A 22254-nucleotide genomic window follows, 5' to 3' on the forward strand; every position below is an offset into this window, starting at 1 on the left:
CCAAATGAAGTGAATTGAAATCAATTTATCTTGGACATCAGTTAAAATCTTAACATTTCCTGGACCTGTGCCTAATACCTGTGATGTTTACAATTTCTCATGGAATATTTCATAGCTCATGCAAATACTACACAAGGCTTTGTCCAGTTTTAAAGTACATCATTTCAGCTGCAGTTGTTGTTGTCATGTTTTTGTTGTTTTTGCAAATGGGCATTTCGTTGTGCAACGCTGTGTTGCATAATGAAGATGAATTCCCCTTGAACCCTTTGGGATGTACATTATACTGTAATATTGTTTGAGGGTGTTGCCTCTCCTCCCGTAACACATAAACAAGCAAATAGAAGGGCGAACTTTGCTTACCACAGCACTTTGTCTCACTCATCAGCCAGTGGACTTGCGTTTATTGGTTTAGTGTGTAGTGCTGCATTATTTAAAATTTTTCAATGACTATTTTATCCTTCTCTTGTGTCTGAAGATTTCCTGCATGCAGTTTTGCTGCTGCTGCAACTCTAGTATGACATACTCTGCAGTAATTGCTACCAACACCATGATAAGAAATAACGTAATATCGTGCACAAGGATTGGTATGGTGATGAAAAGTCATGGGGTGGCTGAATGAATAAGAGAAACTCAAAAGTACTTTCGCACATCCATGAAGACCCCAGCTCCCTCTGAGATATACTGTAATTTTATCAGGAGTCCCATTATTCATTGTTCAATTACGCATATAAGGACTTAAAAGGCAGGGAACTAGAGGTGTGCCTCCTTGACTTCCATCTGATATAATGGTAGAAGGTCAGAGGATACAATTTATATAGTTAGATTACCATGCCCCGCAGACTCCAGCAGACACTATAAGGAATTACTCCCCTCCTGACAGGAGAGTGAGTGCCACACTGGGGGCGATCACATCCAGATGATGAAATCTCATGCAGGTAAATGGCGGTTTTGATGGAGGTGATAAGATTGAAGTGCACATTGATTTATCTGGCCTCTGAGATTCATATTTGAAATTTGCCACCAAACTGTTTTGACATTTTGGATCTGCTGTCTAAAATGCCTTCTGAATTTATAAAGCATCTCATTTAGAAAATTACCAAAAGATCATTAAACAAATCATAGACTAACCGGCCATCCATTTAGATCTTCAAGATTTGTAATCCAACTGTGCTTTGCTGCAGAGGACAGGCCGCATTTGTATCTCTCTCCAAACACTGACAGCAGCATCACGAATCCATTTTCACAAAAAAAATACTGTGCATTGTTATTAGTCATCACGACCAGTAAACCACAGTCGTGAAGGGTGACTTGGTGTGTGCACGTTTCTCTGTGTAAGCATTTAGTTGGGTTTAGAAAGTGGAGCATGAATGTTGTGGGTGTTGATAGTTGTGGGAACTGAGGCTGGTTGGTGGGGGCTGGGGGTGATTCTGGGACAGGGATGAATTAGCGGGTGCTGCTAGGGTGAATTTTAGGGCAAGGGCCATTGCTACATCCACAAACAAAGAGCTTGTTTTGTCCATTCTAAAGATCAAATGGAAGTATGTCAACTTCATTTAACATATCACAAGCAAATTAATGAAACAAAAGTGCCTGAGTGTCTTGTGTGTTCACAGCGGTGGCGCCCACAGTAATGTTTCACAGGGGTGGCCAGATTGGGCCAATGAAAATCTTAGGGCGGCACACCAACATCAGAAGAGAGAAATATTGTTATGCTGTTGTAACTATGTCAATATGAGGGTTAAGGAATTGCATACTGGATAATTCGTTTACAGGTAATGTTACTAGTTGCCTGCTTGTGCATAGACTTATACCGGTACAGTTAACAATTTAAATTCAAAACAATCCTGTTTTAACCTCTTCTGTATCTGTAAATACATGTTAGACAATTAGACTAGTTTTCCTGAGAAAGACCAAAATACAGCTTTAGTTTGAAGGAGCACATTCATTCTAGTAACAAAACAATTACTGGGAACAAGCCTACTGCATGTTTAGAAACACCACACAGATGTGACTCGTGAGGGGGTCGTGCCCGCTCCCTTGGCGACGCCACTGGTTCACTGTCCATAATGGACATAATAAAAGAAAACATCCGCACCCCTTCAAGACTTTATGAGCAAATTAATCTGATTATTGCAACGTCTTTGGCCTTTTTATATGCACATTAAAATTGTAAACACAGCAGCAGTTGCATGATGAAGCACTGGTGCGACACTGATCAATGTCACAAGATCATTTTCCATTGGTGCACCCAATTAATAATTACTGTTTGCATTAACACTCTATCAGTCACATGAGCTCTTTAGACCAACAAGTGTTGATTGAGCTCACACAATGCTTTTTCTGCACTGTCCAGTTTATGCAGTTACACTGTTGGGAGATGCAGTGCAACAGCCTCCAGTCTCCTGCTATTCCACAGGAGCAGCATAGTGTGATGTGGATTGATTTAAAGGAAAAGTACTTCCTATTAATTTCTTTCCCTGCACCAAGTACCATCCATTCTTTTAACTGCCTATTCTGCATGTCAATGGGATTAAACCAATGTGCCTGAAGGAAGACAGTCAGCAGATTCAGAGAGGACATACGAACTCCACATAGAAAGGCACCGTGCTGCCCCTATGCAAGTTCATTCTCACAAATCTCAGGTTAAATTATAGATTAAACACCCTTAACCAGGAAGAAGAATCTAGGCTGTAGCATTTTTTAATAGCGGTTTGTCTAGAACAATGTCTTCCAATTAGTGAGAGGTAGGCCAAAAATGGACTGTGGGTTTTTTGGTCCACTTGAGGGCAATGGAAACAAGTTGTTAACATGATATTTACATATTATCTTTACATTTGATATGGTAAACTTGTTAGCAAACGACTGCTTATTTACATCAGTAACAAAGCAACGTTATCATTCAGTTGTGATTCTGTCCATCTAGTGAATGTAAGTTCAATATTCACTTTTGTTTAGCTCTGTGTTTGGTCCCTACCAACTCCTGAGGGAAATACATTTCTTTAGAGGCTAAATGCTTCACTGAAGAAAATTGAAGAGCCTGTGTGGCCTGTTACTTAATGACTGAGGAGAAATTTAGACATGGAGGCAAGAAAAGTCAGTTATATTAATGTGTCTCTGATTACATTGATTATCACAGCTTGCCCTTGCCTGTATTAACTTATAGCTAATGTGTACTTTGTATAAATCTATAGATAAAAGTAAATGAAAGTGGACAAATGGCCAACCACAGGTTTTTGAATATTTGAACACAGTATAACCCGTTTCGCAAAGTGAATACCATGATGACCTTCATTCAAAATAGAAGTATCCAAATCACCAGCGTTTGCTCACATGCTCTTGGGGGCTGTGCACCAGTACATTATTATCAGCACACTATTGATGTCTTACTTTTAACTTGCTTTAAATCAACTTAGACTAAAACTTCATGTGATTTTGGCTCCAGAAGGAATTAAATTACATTATGTTATTGTGAAATTGTTGTATAACTCTACAACTAAACATGTATTTACTGCTTAAGGCAAAGACACAGTTATTCCTCCAATATTCTCAGGTCATCTCAGCAGCTTGATTCAGTAGGAAACGTACTGCTGGGTGCAGTGTTAGGCATGGTGGTGGGAGGGAAATGTTTTTTGAGTCAACCATTTATTCAACACGCTACACCAGTGCACTGTGGGGCAAAGTCCATTCTCTAGCTTAAATATGGTGGAGATGTAAAGTTACACAATGGGTTACATTTTCGGCTTGGCACCGTGTCAGATGATGATATTTCGGATCAATGGGTTGGTGTTAAAACAGTATGACTAAAAAGAAAGAAAGAACGAACGAGGCTATTTGTTATGGACATTTTTGCCACAAAAAGCACAAAGTTTGATGCACAGAGAACCAAGCGTTTTTTTTTTTCAACTTTCTTCTTTGTTTACTTCCATTATGTTGCCTTCAGCTCGGGGCAGCAAAACACTGCTGAAATGTTTATGTTGAGAAATAATTGATATTTGGACAATTCAAAGAAGATTCTTAAAAACATAAAAAATGGAAATGTCAATAATAGTAATAATAACTTTATTTATATAGCACCTTTAAAAAAGAAGTTTGCAAAGTGCTTCGACAGACAAGGCAGCAAAAGATAGATAGATGAAACAATAAAAACAATCGATAGGATCAAACTAAACCTAAGAAATAAAATGAAATAACAAGTGAGAATCAATAAAATGAATAAAATCAAATGAAATAGATAAACATAACATAGTATATGAAAATAAGATAAGATAGTAAAACCAATAATAAAACGAAACATTGTGAGTAGTAACAAGCCACACACACACCACACCCCCCCCCCCCACACACACACACACACACATTCAAAATGTTAGTCTAATACTCCTGTCAATTGGCCTCTATTGGTCTTCCAAATATGGAGGAAAAAAATCTGGCTCAGAAATTTTCTTTTAAAGCTTGTGTTGTTTTGTTTCTGGCACTAGTTGTATCCCTGCTGACTGCTTTTGTCTAATAATCTGATTCTGTTGTGCCAGTCTACGAGCAATAAGTATACCAGTGGTCTACTTGTATTTTTGGATGTTATCCTTAATTCAACAGCTTTACATAGTTGGTATCAATGTGGTATCAGAACTAGAAGGTCAAAGGTCCAGTTTTCAGTCAATTGTGCATGCATATAGAAGGAGATGTCACTGTCTCTCACTTTAACTCACAAAAAAAACAACATAGAGCTACAAACTTCGTGACAAATAGATGTAGACATAACCACAGAAAGAAATGAATGTTATATAGAACTTAAAAAAAAACATCCCCTCTGGTAAGCTGAACTTCCTTATCCACTGGAGAAAGATGGTGTCAATGTTGATCTCCACCTTCAGGTCCCATAAGGGTCGACATCCATGTCTCCTCCGGAACTCTGCTGTAATCTGTAGGCTGACATTTACAGTGAGGTCAGATCCAGTTTGTTGTGTCTACAGCAGAGAGCCAGCTGCCCAACCTCCTGTATAGTGGCAGCTACAGAATATTAAACATTGAATTTGTGGAGGGATGTATGCTGTCTGTAGAACCACTTGCATTAGCCGTTACTGTTACTGCTATTTGTCTTATATCAGTATGTAATGGCTCTGAGGTCACCAAAAAATATTTCTGTGTAGGTTTTATTTGTGGGTCTAATGTTGACAAGTGCAGTGGGTAAAGTGCGGAGAAAAACACATTACACTCATTCTCACCTTCCGTTCTTTCATGTCCTGTAGGAGATTAAGAGATCCCCCCCTTAATGACTTAATGTAATTGCATTTCTAAAGTAATTGATGTATAAGTGCTATACTTATGTAAAATGTACTTTTAACGACTATGTTTTGTTGCTCTTGTTTGAACCCAGAATTATTGCACTCATTTCAGTATTTCTGTGAACAAAAATACAAATATCTCTTGAGACTTAAAAACAGAGTTTGTCGGACAGCAGTGCCTGTGTGGAATAGCTCATTACGCATTAGCAGTAAATTAAGTGTGTGTTTGTTGAAGTACATTCACCTTGTGTGCTTGCCTGTTTGCTTGCATGTGTGCGTGGGTGTGTCAGCTGCGATTTGTGAATGCATCTTGATCCCCTCCCCAGAGAGTCCATGCTAAATTAGGATGCATATTATTTAAAGATGCCCTGGGCAGAGTTTCATCTGGGTATATTTGTGCAGGGAATATGTTGATTTTTATGGTGCCCTGTGTGCACACCTATTCATGCTGCCAGGGAGGGAATCTTAAGCACAGAAGTGTTTGTGTGAAAGCAAAGGAAGTCTTGAGCATGATTTTTTGTGTGCCATGAATTCAAATGATTTGCTCACTTGGGATGTTCAAAGTGCTGTGTTGAATTAATTTAGATTTTTTTCAGCAGTGAATACAACCACTTACAAATATATAAAAAATAAAATAACATTGTGAGCTAATGGGAGTTACATTTCACATAGGTATAGGCACACTGTACATGTACGTATTCAAAACTAGTCTGGGTTGAATCTTTGGTAAAATAAAAAAGAATATTTTTTCCCCCTCCTTAACCTTTGAAGAGATTATGATAGTATAATGAACCAAAATATTACATTTAAAGACTATGTACATTTAATTTCCCGATTTCTTTTTTTATTGGATTGCAATATGATGTCATTTTTTTATATAAACATTTTTTGGTATGGAGCATTTCACGGGTTGTCTTTCTGCTTACGTAATGTCTTTTGGCATTCACACGTGGGTCTCAGTGATGGAAAAGTTCCATTTGACAGGAGGGTTACAGACCTGCTTCAAAGGTATTTGGAATTTGGCTCTCAAGACAAGCTAGGTATTAAGATGAGAGATGTCTTATTGCAATGTGCTGCTAAACTATCTTGCCATCGGAAGCATAGTTGTGCATTAACTTGACCAGCACACCAATTTTCAACTATTTTTCAAAAGTAGCTTGCATTGCTTTTAAAAGTCACATTTCAGAGTCAAAGCTTCACCTAAAAGTCTCTTGTGAGCAGTTCGCACACTACACACGAAAACATCATGTAACAGCACTGTAGTCTTGAGTGTGCCTTTACCAGCAATGCTACTGCATTTGTTCACAGTTGAGCCATTACAGAAAATTCCTTATGGGACCTACAGTAATGTTCTCCCATAGCAGCTTTTGCTGCACCTCTATTGCATGCAGACATTAAATATTTCCAAGTCTTTGGCTTCATTTCGCTGGCAGTTAAGTCTTTGATCCCAGAAGCACAAATATATATTACTGCTTCAATGACGCAACTCTGACGGATTTTGCTATTTCCTCCTGTTGGCTCACTAGGTCATTGAGGTTTGCCACGGAGTGTAATTGATAACATTACATGATGTGATTTGAGGGGATGCTCAGAGCAGGGTCGCAGCTGTACAGAAGGTGGAATGCAGTATTTTATCCAAGCAAGCCAGCATTGAACACAATCAACGGCCTAATAATAACCTCATATGACTCCCAGCACTTGTTCTATCCGTATGCTCCACTGACAGCGGTGGTAGTATTGAACGTCATCTTCATGTTGAAGCCGCAGCAATATTTTATGGAATGAGGTTACCGAACATCAAAGGGAGGCAGACAACTAGCTCCTTATAGTAGTGGTTATTCTGTCATTACACAAAATCACTCAGGGATAGCATTCAGTCACTAATAAGTCAACTTAACACTTGTAAGTTCTATATATTTGGTACAACTTGATTTCTCACTTGATTACATTGCTTGGGCTTTTATTCTACCGGTGTAGCTTTATCTTTGTATTGGTGTGTTTGTGTGTGTGTGTGTGTGTGTGTGTGTGTGCTTTTGTGTAAGAAGCAGCAGTGTGGCGCCGCTCACTTGGTCAGCTAACCTGCATTCGCATTCCTTCCATTCCTCTGCTTTGTCACACGAGTGCAGAGGAGTTACACCGAGGCTGGCCATGAAGGTCTGAAGATGTGGGTAAATATTGCAATGCCACTCCCGAGTTGTAGTTTAGCTTTAGAGTTATGGTATATTGATGAGTATATACTGCAGAAGAAAAAAAGAACACAGCACAGGAAATTCACATGCATAGATGTCAAAAGAGGATTGGTTTATTTAGTGCAAGTGCAGCAGGAGATTGTACCCGAGTCCCTGGATTACTCATATTACATTTAACTATCATACAATACACACATTTAGGAATCCCTGAAATAATTTGTGCTTTCATACTGAGTACACTCGCCCTTTAACTCTCATTCAGATGCAGTGTATTTCGCAAAGATCACAGCACATCTCTCTCACATCAGTGATGGAAAATCTCATTATTGTGATCCCCGTTGTGAGCATAATAATATGTGAGGCTCGCTCGTTGCAGTACGCCCTTCTTGCGTGCATGTACCAGGTAGTGTCACATAGCAGTCTCATTCATCAGTCTGACCTTGTGCGAGATTCTCAACCCTGACCCTTGCACATGAGCATAATAATGTACATGTGCCTCACTTCAAAGAGCAGAGTTGAGTAAGAGGAGAATGTTTTCCATATAATACCTTCCAGTGTGTCCCATTGTCCTGCGTTTTTTCTCCACATACTGGGAACCTTTACATAACCAGTGTACCGTCGCATGTACCAATATCACCAGCAGCAATTCCTGTACATTCATAGTTTTGGATCTCCAGTGTTGCTCTCATGTTAGTTTCATTGTCTGTTCTGTTGACTCATGCAAGTTGGCCTAGCTCTTGACATGGCCATGTGGAGGCCCCATGCTGCTGGGAGGCCCTGTATGAAAGGACGGCACTCTGTGATTGGAGGAAGGCAGTGTGGGATGAATGAGCACTGTACATAGAGCAGGAGGCATGAGTGACTGCCCTGGTACGGCCCCCTCTCTCATTCCCTATCCCCTCGTTCTCTGCTCTGCTCCCTTTCTCCCCTCCTCTTGTTCACAAACATTCACAGGGACACAGGAGCAAAGCTTGTCTCACCGCAAACCCACCTTTTTTCATTCTACACTTCCATGCCACTTATTATTCGCTGGCTTTGAGAATGAAGTCACTGTATGATTGTGGTGATCATAAATGTCAACTTGATGATTCATTACTCTATGCAAAACAAGGAAACTTTTCATATTTGATGTTGGAAAGTAAAGCCATTGTAGAGCTTTCAGGTGCAAAGGCAGGTTGACAAATCATTACACCAGTTTGGTTACCATGTACTGAAACAATGAAGAGTCATATCTTAAGCTAAAATTCCTCAAATCCACTGGTTCCAACTTCTTCAATGTGAATTCTTGCTGGATATCTTAGTATTCTGTGATAGTAATTAGGATTTTTCACTGGTGGGACAACGCAAGCAATTTCAACTTGTCAACTTGGGCTTCAGGAAATGGTGAGGGGCATTTTTCACTTTTAGTTACATTATTGACCTATTTATTCAAAACTCAGAGCATATCTAATGCATACACACAGCTCGCCACGTGGCAAAGGCCGAGCCGGCGGCTCACAGATAACGGTGCTAACAGTGCAAACAATGGCACCAGTGCTAGTGTTAACCTGAGGGGATGGGTTGCGTGTTATGCTTCCGTGGCAATGCCTTGGATGAGACGGCTTTATCAGCTGTAACTTTCCATATGAGGGCAGTGCAGATCGGCAGCCATGAGTAAGCCAGGGAGGCACGCTCACATGGACATAGGCCTGGCAAACAAAGCACAGAGAAGCTTTGATTAAAACACACACAGAGGAAGAGTGACTTCACTCTCTGCTCAGGTAGAGATTACTGCACTTACTGCAAATAGTAATATGATGCTGTAGCTATGCTCTGACTACCATATAGAGAACCTTTATAAAATATCAATAATGTGCTTTTGGGAGGTAATTAGACTATAATTATTTCGATTTGTTTGTGTTAATGTTAAAGTAGAGATTTCCAATATGCCACTTCATTTTGAGGCCAGTGACAGTACATCTAACTTAGAATGATGCATCAAACTGTTTTCCTTCAGAGAAAAAGATTAATAAAGCAAGTTATATTAATATTGCAGCCCTGTCAGTACTTGTAAGATCAGTCAAATCTCCAATGCACAAAGTCGGAGTTAAACCTTTGATTCATCGTATCAGCTTTCTGACAGTGAAAGTGAGTGTGTGTGTTTGTGGTTAAGATGACAGCGTGTGAGAAGAACCCTGCTGTATCGTCATGGGAGGAAACACAGCTTGAACGGTTAACACCTGACACGGCAGCTGTTCAGTTTGTGGAGTGACTCACAGCCTCACTGTGGATTTAGGGAAATGTTGAGCCCTGTGTAAAAAGCATTGCTTAACGAGTAAACAGAGAGTTTTATTTGCCATCAGAGCAATTTAAGACTCATTAAGGGGATTGATTGTGTAGCAAGCTCCAGACTCCTGGTGTGCTTTACACAACTTCTTTTTTTTTAACATGGAAAGCCAGCGATGAAGCCTACTTGATAAAATCCTTCATATCTAGTTAGAAGCAAGGCGCGTCCATCAGGGAGATTGTTTATTTTTATTACGCAGGCATTTCCACCTGCATACCGAAACCTGAGAGCCCCAGTCTCCCTGCAGGGTTTATCGCTAGCTGCTTCTCTGCTCAGATCAACCCAACTGTTGCTTCAAAATATCGATTAAGTCACACACCGGATAGTTTTCGGCCACAAGCATGTGTAAGTGCCTGGGTTTTTTTTATTTTTTACCTTATTGTTATCGATGTAAGTTGATTGAATTACCAAACAAAGGCTGCGGTGAAACAACAGATGAGCACTAGTTTAGCTTGATTTGAGGTTTGGATTGTGGCATCTAGACCACACACACACACACACACACACACACACACACACACACACACACACACACACACACACACACACACACACACACACAGACACAGGAGTTATCCTGCTGTAAATGGCCGAGTGCTATCATTCAGACCATCTGTCCCTGTCCACTCAGCCTCTATTTAGGTTTCACTGCATTGTGATGTCCTACAACGCTGTTATACAGAGACAAGTACTACCTACTACATGTACAATTCAAGACATTGCTACTTCATTCAGGAACGACTTGTAGCAATTATCTACCACTGCTGTGACAATTTAGCAGGAGGTACAAGACAATCTGGTTATCCCTGCTTTTGAGTGCTTCAGTGGTCCCTCTTCACAAAAGCTTCTGTAATCACATTTCGCTGCTCTCTGTCAATTGAGTCTCGACGCTGCCCTAATCTTATCTGTTCAGTCCTGTATTTCATTCTTTAATTCTCTGGATTTCTTTCTTTGTCTAGTGTCCTTTCTTTCCTCCATCTCCTGTGGGTGACCTCTTTCAGCATACTTGGCAATTGGTAATGTTACACTGTAGAAGGCCTACTAGTACCAGTTTTTAGCCATGCTTGCAGTGAAGTTATGTTTGGCATTGTTGGTCTGTTGATCGTTCCACCTATTTGGTTCAGACCTGGACGGAATTCAGGATGAATTGTAATAACGTTGGTGATCCCGTAAAGGCGCTCAATGCTAAATTTGAAACATTTCTATTGCCTCCACAAGGCTTTCAAAATGTCAACTGCTGGAACCTGTGGCTAGGAGCGAAATTAGCTAACAGTGCAAACGCGGCAACAGTGATGACAGAGCTAACAGTGTTTACCCAAAAAGGAACCCGAGTGTGGGTGCTAAGCTTCCACGAAGATGCTCTCGGTTGGGACGGCCCATTAAATTAGGTTTTACTTTTGTTTACATGTCCGCTCTTGCTGCACAGGTGTCTTAATAAAGTATTGACTTTTTCCTTGCAACAATTTTATTGCACATACGGTTACAATTGCAGTCGCCGTCAACTCAAGTGTTATTCACTTCACCTGGCTCACTTCACCACAGCGGCATTTCTGATTACGCTTTCTGTGTGTGTTTGTGTCGGTGTGTGTGTGTGTAGTTGGAGGAGCTCTGCCCAAACAGAGAGAGCAGAGCAAATTACGCTGCAGCGTGATAATAAATTACATTAAAAAGTACCAATAGAAACACCAGTAACGTCAGGGCTTATTCATTTTTAGAGCCAGTATCTGTTCTTAGCTGCTGTTGAAACATGGCAGTGCAAGATGAAGGACTCCGTGGAAGACGACCCTCTCCCTATGCAAATATAAATGGCTTTTTCTAAGCTAATGAAAACACTAGGATTCTTAGTTGCAGGTGATTATACACTGATTATACTGTCATATTATATTATATTATATTCCATTGCTACCAATGAATCCCCCTAAATGGTAAACACCGTTCCTTTAATGCTCTGACTATTGTATAGAGAACCGTCCACTATTCATTTGTCCAATCATTTGATATATGAATGATTGCATTCAAAATTATTTTCATAAACCTCAGCTGTACTTTGTGTAGGGCTGGGTACTTATTTAATATGATAATTTCTAATAATAATCTTTCAATTAAACTGTATTCAATTATATATTGGGATATTGTGACACACGAAATAATAATAAATATAATAACAAGCACATAACTAAAATTTCTCTAAAAATGAATTAAATATAAATATACGAAGCAACAGGTTGGATTATTTTAGCCAAGCCTCTTTGTTTGTGTATCTGTAGGTCCTGAAAGGCCTGAGTTATTGTTTAGGTTCACTTTAGAGACTGTAGAAACCTGAGCTGTCTCTGTTCACAGTGAGCTGGGCTGGTTGAAATATTCACTGTGTTGGATCACTCTCCCCCTACTCCTCCTCTTTCTCCTTCTGTTCTCCCAAACATTTTGGGAAAAGCTGATCCATTAACAGAAATGGACCAGCTGAATAGTGTCGATGGTATCAAGACTGCCCTCCTAACTTCTCCATTTCCCCGGCCTTTTCTCTCTTCTTCTCTGCCTGAGTGACGGACATTGAATGTTAGTTTCTTTGTCTGTGTTGGTTTTGTTTATCTTCTGTCTCTCTTGCTTTGTGTATTTCCTTGTGAATAAGACTACAAATCAGTCTTTAATCTATCCATTTATTCACCTGATCTATAGCAGTATGTACACTAAACATCTTGGGGATCATAGCACCACTGTATTCGTTATCCACATAACTGTTATTGCCGCAATTAAAAAGCCATTACGAATCCAGATTAGTTATCAAAATTGTTACTGATTGGTGACATGGGCACTGTAAAATGTATGCTTGTTTGCTTCTTTACCAGCCATGACAACAAGGCTGGTATTGTTTTCACCCTCTTAATCTGTGTGATTCGTTGCAAAATGGGATCCTGGAGACACCTTCTGTAGCAGGAACTATCACAGAGGAAGTTTTGAGTAGACACCAAACTTTACAGTTTGGAGGCCTAGTCAAGCTCAAAATGAAGGCAGAGTTGAAAGATGGGTGTGGTCGAAACAACGGTGCCATAAGTAGGGGAGTATGAAGTGATGAAGTGGCCATTGCCCCCCGTCTTTAAGCCCTTGGCCTGATTCGGTGTCGTGGGTTCTGTGATCCCATCGCAAGATGGTCCCCTAGTTGTTTTTTTTGTCAGTTTTTTTCCTGTTATCTGTCGTGCTTTATTTCATCCTCGACGGTTTGTAAACCACTGTCCTCTGTCTACTTAGAGTAAGCTATGAACCTCTCGGCACAGTGCCATCACAATCCATTCACTAGAGCTCAGTGGAACGGCACAGCTGCTACTATATCCCAGAGTGCACCCTGTCCTTTCCAGCAGTTCCCACTTTTACAGTTAAATTGCATGAGACATTGGCAGTTACTATGTGGGCGTACATTCGTCTGTGTGTGTCATAATGGGCATGTGGGTACATATCAGGGTGTGAATTTGTGTGTATATGTGTGTTTGCTGCACAAATCTAGGGCATGTCAAGCTTTCTGGTGCGAATGTTTGTCTCAGTCTTAAGTGTTTTTATTCCTAGATGAAATAGCCACTACTTGAAATATGATGTGCCTACCATGCTTATTTTTTTTAAAGAATAGCGAGACATGCTAGTCCTCTAATTAGACTTCCTGTTACAGAAACTTTTTTATTTCATCTTATCTAAAATGTATATTTTATGGTGTACCCTAAATGTCTTACCCTAAAAAAGAATTTTTGTTTTCCTGTTTCTTTTCCATTTGCATGTTGCTCATCACACATCTACACCAGTTTGTTGAGACGTAATGGCTTCCATATCCAATGCTGAATGATCCCCACCTTTTCCAATTGAAACCATTGGCAGTAAGCTGGGAAATGGCTGCTAACGTTTTAATGACTTAATGAGACCTAATTAGTGAAAATGGGATTGAGGAAGAGAGGAGCTCGTGAGGTGATCTGTGTCAGTGTGTGTTGGCGCCCTTGCACAGTAGTGTTTTTGTTCCTACAAGATTTTGAGTGTTTTAGTGTTCCTTACACGTGTGTCTCTATGTGTCTCTGTTTGTATGGGATTTTGGGTGCATGTGTGTGTAATGCACGTTTATGTTGTCTTGCCTCCATGGCGTGTATGTGTGTGTGTGTGTGTGTGTGTGTTTGCCAGAGCGCTGTACAGTCTTTCTCAGCATTACACAGGCTCTTCATCAGGAAGTGAACCCTCGGTCAAGCCTCATTTAATCAAGGAAAAAAATTCCATCTCCCATTAACTTAATTAATCCTGGAGAAAGAGCTGAAAGAAACCCGCCTGTGTGTATGTGTGTGTGCTAATGTATGTGTAAGTGAGAAAATGGTTTCTAAGCTGTATTCATGAGGAGGTTTGTCAAATGGACTGTACAAGAGAACTTAAAATGATATTACTTGCACATGTACAAATGACTCCATGGAAAAGACATTTGAAGTGACTTAATTTAATTAATCTTTGGACTGTAGGCGGAAGTAAACAATCCTCCATTGTTGCAGTGGCACCTCACAAAACCATGTCTAACGTTTGGATATAACACTGTAAAGTAAAATTCTTATATACAGTCTGTGGTTGTTCTGGCAGATCAGTTACGTCATTTGAAGTTACGTTATTCTCTGCATGGAGCGTCAGACTCCGCCCATCAAAGTTGCAACTGGTTGCATCATAGACTGCGTATACACCACGGGGGAGGTAATGCCTTCCTGGCTGCACAGGGTGTCGTCTGCCTATGTTGTGCCCGCTGTTTCGGTTTATCAAGCGACTCTGTTAACTGGCGACTTTCAGCCGAATGTGTCTGTGGTTGTTGTAGTTACGACAGCAGTTGAAAATAGAAATAGAAAAAAGGTAGCTGTCCTCGTGAATGTTGCATTGTTTATGTTTTCATTACAGTGTCAAAACCTTCTCATATAGAGTCTATGGCCAAAAACATACCGGATTCTGAGACATAGGATACCATGGAGTGCAGCGGTCGTTCTTGAAAGCTCTTGCAAATTCCAAACTGCACTGAAGTACACAGACAAGGTGGTCACAAGTTGATCCGGCTGCCTTCTATTTTCAAGAGCGACTGCTGACTGTGTGTTGCACTTATGAGGCTTGTTCAAGATGAGCTGCGCCTCGCCTGGAAAGTGGACAAGAGGAGCCGCAGGGGCTGTTGAAAATAAACTGTTATCAAGTCATTTTCAGCCGCCTTCTTCTTCAAGGACACAGTTGTGCTTGTATCTAGCATTGTATGCTATCCTTTGTTCTTACTATTAACACTTTGACACTCGTTTTTATGCGTTGTATAAATCAGCTTTATTATAATCAATCACACATGAGACGTTTTTAGTTTAAACCTTCATTTCACAATATGGAACTAGTAGCCAACAATTTAGTGTCAAGTATCACAATTCCACAGAAAAATAGGATTTCTACAAAACGAGTCGTTTGTTGTCACATCTAAGAGCCAATCAGCTCTTTCATCTGATAAACAGAAATACCGGCTCAGCGACCCCGGCGGTCTTTCTAGTCTACCGTCGGCTCATTTTCTATAATCAGTGTAGCGTTACAATCGCATCACAGCTCAAGACTTTTCTCTCTTTTTTGTGGACATTAAAGGAAGACATCAGAACCTTACAAAATCTGCTTAATCAGTTTTAATGACGGCAATAGCAATGTGCTTTCCAACGCTGAGACAACAGTGTATGAATGAATTGAATAATATAATGATTTGTAACAAAATATTTAGAATTGAAATACTTTGGATTAAAATGTCAAGATTAAGACCTAAATCCATCAGCAACACTACTACATATCCATATGCATTGGATTTAAGTTGAAAAACAGGGGTTTGGGTCTTTATTACCTCTTATTTGTTGTTTTTTCTCAAAGAATGAAAAGCCTCCACATTCACAAAGACAACTTTCATCTGACAGAGCAGGACACATTCATCAGCTGCCATGTTTTTCTATAGAGGAGGTCAGACAATAAGGATACCTATTTGATGTATTATCATAATTGTAACTTACTGTACTGTACCTAAGCTTCTGATAATTAAATACTTCTGGAAGTATAGTGCAATCTAGAGCTACTATTGTCCCTTACTTTTCATGGTTTTACCTTATTCGTCTAATGCCATCCAGCCTGTTTCATCTATAATTAACTGCCAAAGTGTCGGTCAAGTTTTGAAGTTTTTCGGTTCTTTTTATCTCCCATTGCCAATTCCCTCTTGATCTTTTCCTTTTTTTCATTAATTCTCTTTCCTTCTAGGATCTTTAACTATTTCCTTCACCCTTCTACCCATCTTCTTCTTCAAAGAACTGAATGTTGAAAAATAGAGTGAAAAAAACACAGAAACAATACCAACCTTTAGGTGAGATACAGAAATATAAAGAAAGGAGAAACTGATGGTAGTGTGTTAAAACATACACAGCATGACCATGATTAAAAACATTCATTTTCAAATCATTTGTAACTTCCTTTTCAAACTTTTGTTTTGGAAGAATAAAAATTACAAAGTTTCAACATAGCAAAATTGCTGTGGTTAAACAACAACATCTCCTTAGAGGGCAGTTTATGTAGCACTGCGCTCATCTCACACCAGCTCATCAACCTCTCACTCCAGGACTCCCCCTCTCTCACAGACTTTAATGTCCTGCTGCTGACATACAAATCCCTTCAATACCGCTGCAGCCAATTCATTTTCAGAGCTCATCCTCCACCTTTTCTGGCCTCCTCTCTGTCCCCCAAAAAACCTGCTTCTGGAAGGCACTACCCCTGTCCATCTGTGCTAGCAACACTATTGATCATATTGAAGTTGTGCTATAAAATTACAAATTGTCAAACGCTGAAATCGAAAACTTATACAAAAATAGCCAACAATGACAAATGACGCAGATGTGTGAATAAGTGGATCGACGAAGGAGAAAGGGCAATATCTAGTTTATAGCTTAGCTGTCATTGTGTTTACAGAGCAATAATAAGGTTGCTACAGATGGTTGCAGAGAGGCTCTGTAAATTTCGCTACTTAATTTGACAACAATCAGCCCAGTCCTAGAATGTTGTTGATCATTCATGACCGTGTCATTAATCATCTCCAGGCCAGATATTAGTTGCCCCAAAGAAATCTGAAGAATTTCTTTCCTTTTTTACACAGAAGATCTCAAACATAAGAAGTCTAATGTTTCTCCTTATTCTCCCGTTAAAAAGTCCAGTGTCCCTTATTTACCAATTTCTCCATCTACACTAATTGATCCGTTAATGGAAATGAAACCCTCAACCTGTCTTTTAGATATTTTCCCTGTAAAATTTCTAAAAGACATTTTTAGCAGTGACCCCCATCTATTCTGGAAATTATAAACTACTCTCTGTCAACAAGTTGTGTTCGTGAATTTTTTTAAACTGCTATTGCTCAACCACTTTTAAAAAGGCTGTCTCTTGATTCTTCTGACTTTAGAAATTAAGACCCATTTCTAAGCTCCCATTGTATCTAAGGTTTAAGAAAAATGTTCTAGCTGATCAGCTGCTGGCTTTGATTCATGCAAACAATATCTTTAAAAAATTCCAATCTGGTTTCGGAAAAAAAAGACAAATGACTTTAATGACTTATTGCCGTCAGCATGGCCATGAAACCATTCTTCTTCTCTTGGATCTAAGTGTACTGCTCTGCAATGGTTTAGGTCTGAGCTATAAAGACAGGTGTTGGTATTGCTGATTCAAGGCAGGCTGCAAAAGGTTTTCACTGTGAGGGCTGAGTCCAGTACTGTTTTCCACATTCATGCTCCCTCTTGGCCAACTCATAGCAAGATATATTGTGAGTTTCTATTTTTACGCAGATGACATTCAGATGTATTTAAGATGTGACCCTACCTTCTAAACTGCCTTCATGACATTCTCAAGTGGATGTCACAACATTTCTTGCTGGTAAATGCTTAAAATAGAGAGTTAAACATCATAGGTCAAGATAGTGCAATCACCCAAAAATCTAACAGTTCTGTTTCACTTTCATTCAATAACTCAGCATTGCCAAAATCTTGGTATGATTTTTTTAATCCAAAATCTCAGTTTATATCAAAGGTTCAATCCTGCTTTCATCATCAGAGACATATCGTTAATTAGACCATTTCTTTCTCCCCAAAATCTAGACACCGTTATCCACACCTTCATAACTAGCTGATGACACTACTGTAATTCCTTGATCTCTGGCATCAGTTAAACATCCCTCTCCTGCCTCCAGCTCATCCAGAGCCCTGCTTATTTTGAAGAGGGTTTTGACGTGGGTTAGGAAACATGATCACATTTCACCCACCCTGGCTCCCATGCGTTTAGAATTAATTCCAAGATGTTATTGATAACTTGCAAATCCCTTAGAGGCCTTGCACCAAGTTGTTTATTGGATCTCTTGTTGCCCTGTATCCCTTCCCGCACCCTGATATCCTCTGTTCCAAGGTCAGATTTCATACATAAAGGCAATAGAGCCTTTGCAGTCGGAGCTCTTAAACTTTCTAATGAAATACCTGAGGAGATCAGGGCTGCAAACTCTGCCTTGTCTTTTAAATCACTTTTAATAAACCTTATGTTTAATAAATGCATTTCTTTTATGTCTTTTTTTTGTTTAGTTGTACTCAGTGTTCTATTATGTATATAGTTTTTGGCTTTTAGTTTGTTTCATTCACTTTGTGTTTTAAATGTTTTTATTGTAAAGTACTTTGTTGTCGGTGTATTGCAAAGGTGCTGTGTAAATACGTTTTTTTATAATCATTGTTGTGGACAAATAACACGGACAAATGCATTCAAAAGTGAAAATTTGGGGACACGTTTTTTTAGGTTATTAAACTTTTCTGTCTCTGTCCCACACAGAAAAGCCTGTTTCGGTGGAGCTGAGCTGCGGGGCTGGGCCCAGCCATGTAGTGTTGGAGCCGGGTTTGCCCCTGTTGCTGGACTGCAACCTCGGGGCCAGTGAAACACCTTTTAATATCACCTGGTTTCAGGATGGCCAGCCTCTGCCTTTGGAGGGGAGTGACTTCCTGCAGTATTTGGCCAACGGATCCCTCATACTGCTGTCAACCTCTAAGGGTGGCCAGCCTCCCCAGGGCATGGAGGGGGCTACAGCTGTGTGATTGCCAGCGCCCTGGGAGCCCTGACCAGCCGGACTGTAAATGTTCTCCTAGCAAGTAGGTATCCAGCAGATACATTTACAAGTCCTGCAGTTTGTTTTGATTAGTGAGCAAGAATGAAAACCGAAGGGTGCACGCTGCAAAAGTAGGGCCTCGATTAACCTGAAAGCGCAAATTGTGTAATATAATTCTTTTTTTTCTGTCTTTCTGTGTTTTTCTGTCTCTCTGATACACTATTGATTTGTCCAGCATATGTCCAGCCTTTCACCAAATGCATGTGAATAGAAATGTAGGAAGCTTTTCGATAGATAGATGGATAGTTTAACAATCTCTCATTGGCAGAGCTGCTTTGGAAAAAAATAGATGTAGCAAAACTGAAACTATTAGTAAATTAATCGATTAGTTAAGCCACAGAAAATGTATCCACAACAGTTCTGACAGCAGATTAATCATTTAAGCTATTTTTGTAAAGTAAAAATATCCAGCTTTTCACATTGTCATATTTGCTGCTTTTTTCTTCTATGATTGTAAACTGCATATCTTAGTTGTTTTTTTTAACTCTTGGTCTGGCAAAACAGGACATTTGGAGATATTTTTTTATTTTTATTGAAAGTAATCTTAAAGTGGGAGATATGTTCATGAGGTTAGATTATAGCACTAAACAACTACAAGGGATAAGAGACAAAGTAACTCATATTATTGAGGTACTACTACCTAAAAAATGTGATCATACCGTATGAAAATACTGTAAAAAAAAAAAAAATACAGCTGTGTTGCCACATGCATTGTTGTGTCTGTATGTGTCGTGGCAGTCAAAATGCTTGAAATGCAAGAAGAGAAAGGTTGCAGCATCACTGAAGTTATGAAAGGGTATTTGTTTGATTCATTCATCCATTTAAAGCCTTCATTTGGGAATATGCACACACAGACGCGCGCACAGAAAATGTGATTTATAAGATTTGTCAAGGGAATTTCCTTGCATGGGTGGAGATGAACTTGTTTCTCCTCCGCCTCAAATAGGAGACTTATCCTCTTGTGGAGCGCTAACAAGTGTCCTGGGAACAGGTACACTTTTAAACAACAGAGTTTTCAAAGACACACAGCAAAAGAAGAAGAGTGGGTGGAAATGGAAGAAATGAAAAGAGAGATGCGGGTGTGAGGGACGAGAGCAAAAGCTGTAGCTTTCTAATCTCCCCTCCAAGGATGCCTCTTTCTCTCTCACTCTCACTCTTAAGTGGTTGTCTTTATTTAGTCATTAGCTTTGTGTAAATGAGACAGTATCCTTTGTGGATGCCCCTGCTTTTGTCAGCTGTCACATGCCTATTTATGAGGATCTCTTGTTTGAGGGACAATAAGGACTAAAGGAGGGGGGGGGAGGAGATGAATGGTGAAAAGGCTGAAGAGAGTTTGCGGTGTTGGTGAAAGGAAAGGCGGAAGAGACCATTAAGAATGACCTTCAGTTTGCGTCTGTGTATACGTGCATATATGTGTGCATGGCTTTCGAATTAAATCAGTGACGAGAGGCGATGAGATAGATGTACCCAGTGTGTAGGAGGTCGAGGCCGAACTGCCTCAACATTGACATTGAACGGACATTCTCATTTCCTACTGCGTCCTTGCCTGCAGAAATGAGACTGAGACTGAGAGAACGTAGCAGAGATCACATCTGTGAAAACACATTACGAAACCCACCTGCTCCAGTTTCCTCGTCGCTGTATATGATGCATGAGGCCTCGCCAGAAATATGTGAAAGTGTTGCAAAGGGAGAGACACAGTGAAAGAGATCGGCTCAGTCTCCAGATGGGGGTAAACAGTATTTCATTCTCTAACTTCCTTTTCTCGCTACAAAATGCCAGAGGCGGCGTACAGTGTGCACATTGGATTTTCCAAACACATCCACTGGTAAATGATGATGCAGGAAAAAAAAGCCGCTTTTAATGTTAGTTAGACCAATTAACCTTTCTCATTATGAGACTGCTGAGGTGAATGTCAATATTTCCTAATTCCTACCAGCTTTTGCAACCCATTACAGTCAAATAGATGATATCATAATCATAAAAAGTGTGCTCTCTTCTCCATACAAACAAGCTATGTGTACTTAACACGTTTATGTTTTTGCGCTTGCTTTACAAAGGACATTGTAGACATTCTTTTATATTTCAAGCTACAGAGAGTGATATTTTGCACACATTTTTTGTACAAGCATTTTTGTGATTTGACTGCCTCTTTCTTTTCAACTCACATGATTTAAGTAAATTCTTATTTTGAAATGCACTACTGCATACAATCTTCATTAGACTCAAAATGTCCATCTCTTTGCACCCGATGCTTTTGTAAAGATGAAAAGGAGTCGAGAAATCACTTTTCATGATTTTAAATGTCAGTTTGTACATCTTATACTCTGAGAAGATTTCCAGGCTGAAACATTTTTAATTAAAAAAAGATGAACCACAGAATTAGTGTCATTCCTATATGAATGCCAAAACTGATAGAATTGAGCACCTTTATACATTTTAAAAAGGGCATTGTAATGTAAATGGGAAATTCAAATTTCATACCGCACTTATTTCCCATTTGCTATTACAAATATCTGTTGAGGCTAGTGGTATGCTACATGGGTTCTCAAACTGTTAGTCAGCCTGAAAGTTGGGTAGCAAAGAGGTCACGGGTGAAATTATCTGCTTGCACAAGGGGAGGGGAAAAACACTGCAATCTGATAGCTGTGGGGCCAAAGAGTGGGGCATAGACAGAGGGACGGAAAAAGACAGAGCAAGAGTCAGGGTAAGAGTCCAGGGCAGAAGAGAGAGAAGCAATGGAAAAAAGACAAATGAGAGGGAGCAAAGAAAGGCAAGATGGTGAGATTTTTGTGTAGTGCATTTATGGGTTACACGCTTTACAAAGAGCAGTGACCAAGGAGCTGCCTGAAAATGTTTTTTAAGCATAGAAAGACCTTGTTGCTAGGAAACAATTGGACATTTATTTTGGCCCTGTGGCTTGATATGTCACCTTTTGTTGGTAGTGTTACTCTGAAAAACAGCAAGGTGCTGGGCTGTTCTGTCATGGAATTTCATTGTGAGGGGCTCTCAAAGAGGCCTGGGAAAAGACTAATATGATTATGCTTTGACAGAGTGGAGTTGGAAGCCCAGTCAGTCGCCATTGTTCCATCACAGCATGGGCAAAGTGTCTTTTTCGAACACCGCACGCCCCCTTTGCATTAAAGTGTGCTAATGTGCACTCTCGCTTATCAGCTGTTGTTTACCACTCACGTACAGACCCCCCACTACCCCCACCCCCTGACACTTGTGCACATAGATGCACACAGTGATCCAGTGATGTAATCACTAGCAGTC

General features: G+C 39.9%; 1 protein-coding gene across 1 annotated transcript in view; it reads left to right on the forward strand.

The window, feature by feature from the left end:
- igdcc4 (immunoglobulin superfamily, DCC subclass, member 4) overlaps positions 1-22254 on the forward strand; it is a 47912-nt gene that overhangs the window by 2244 nt on the left and 23414 nt on the right. Inside the window, 2 exon segments of the mRNA XM_054617944.1 lie at positions 18648-18884; positions 18887-18961. Of these exon segments, the coding sequence (XP_054473919.1) occupies positions 18648-18884; positions 18887-18961 (312 nt within the window).

The sequence above is a fragment of the Anoplopoma fimbria genome, chromosome 2 (assembly GCF_027596085.1).
Source record: "Anoplopoma fimbria isolate UVic2021 breed Golden Eagle Sablefish chromosome 2, Afim_UVic_2022, whole genome shotgun sequence".
Lineage (NCBI taxonomy): Eukaryota > Metazoa > Chordata > Actinopteri > Perciformes > Anoplopomatidae > Anoplopoma > Anoplopoma fimbria.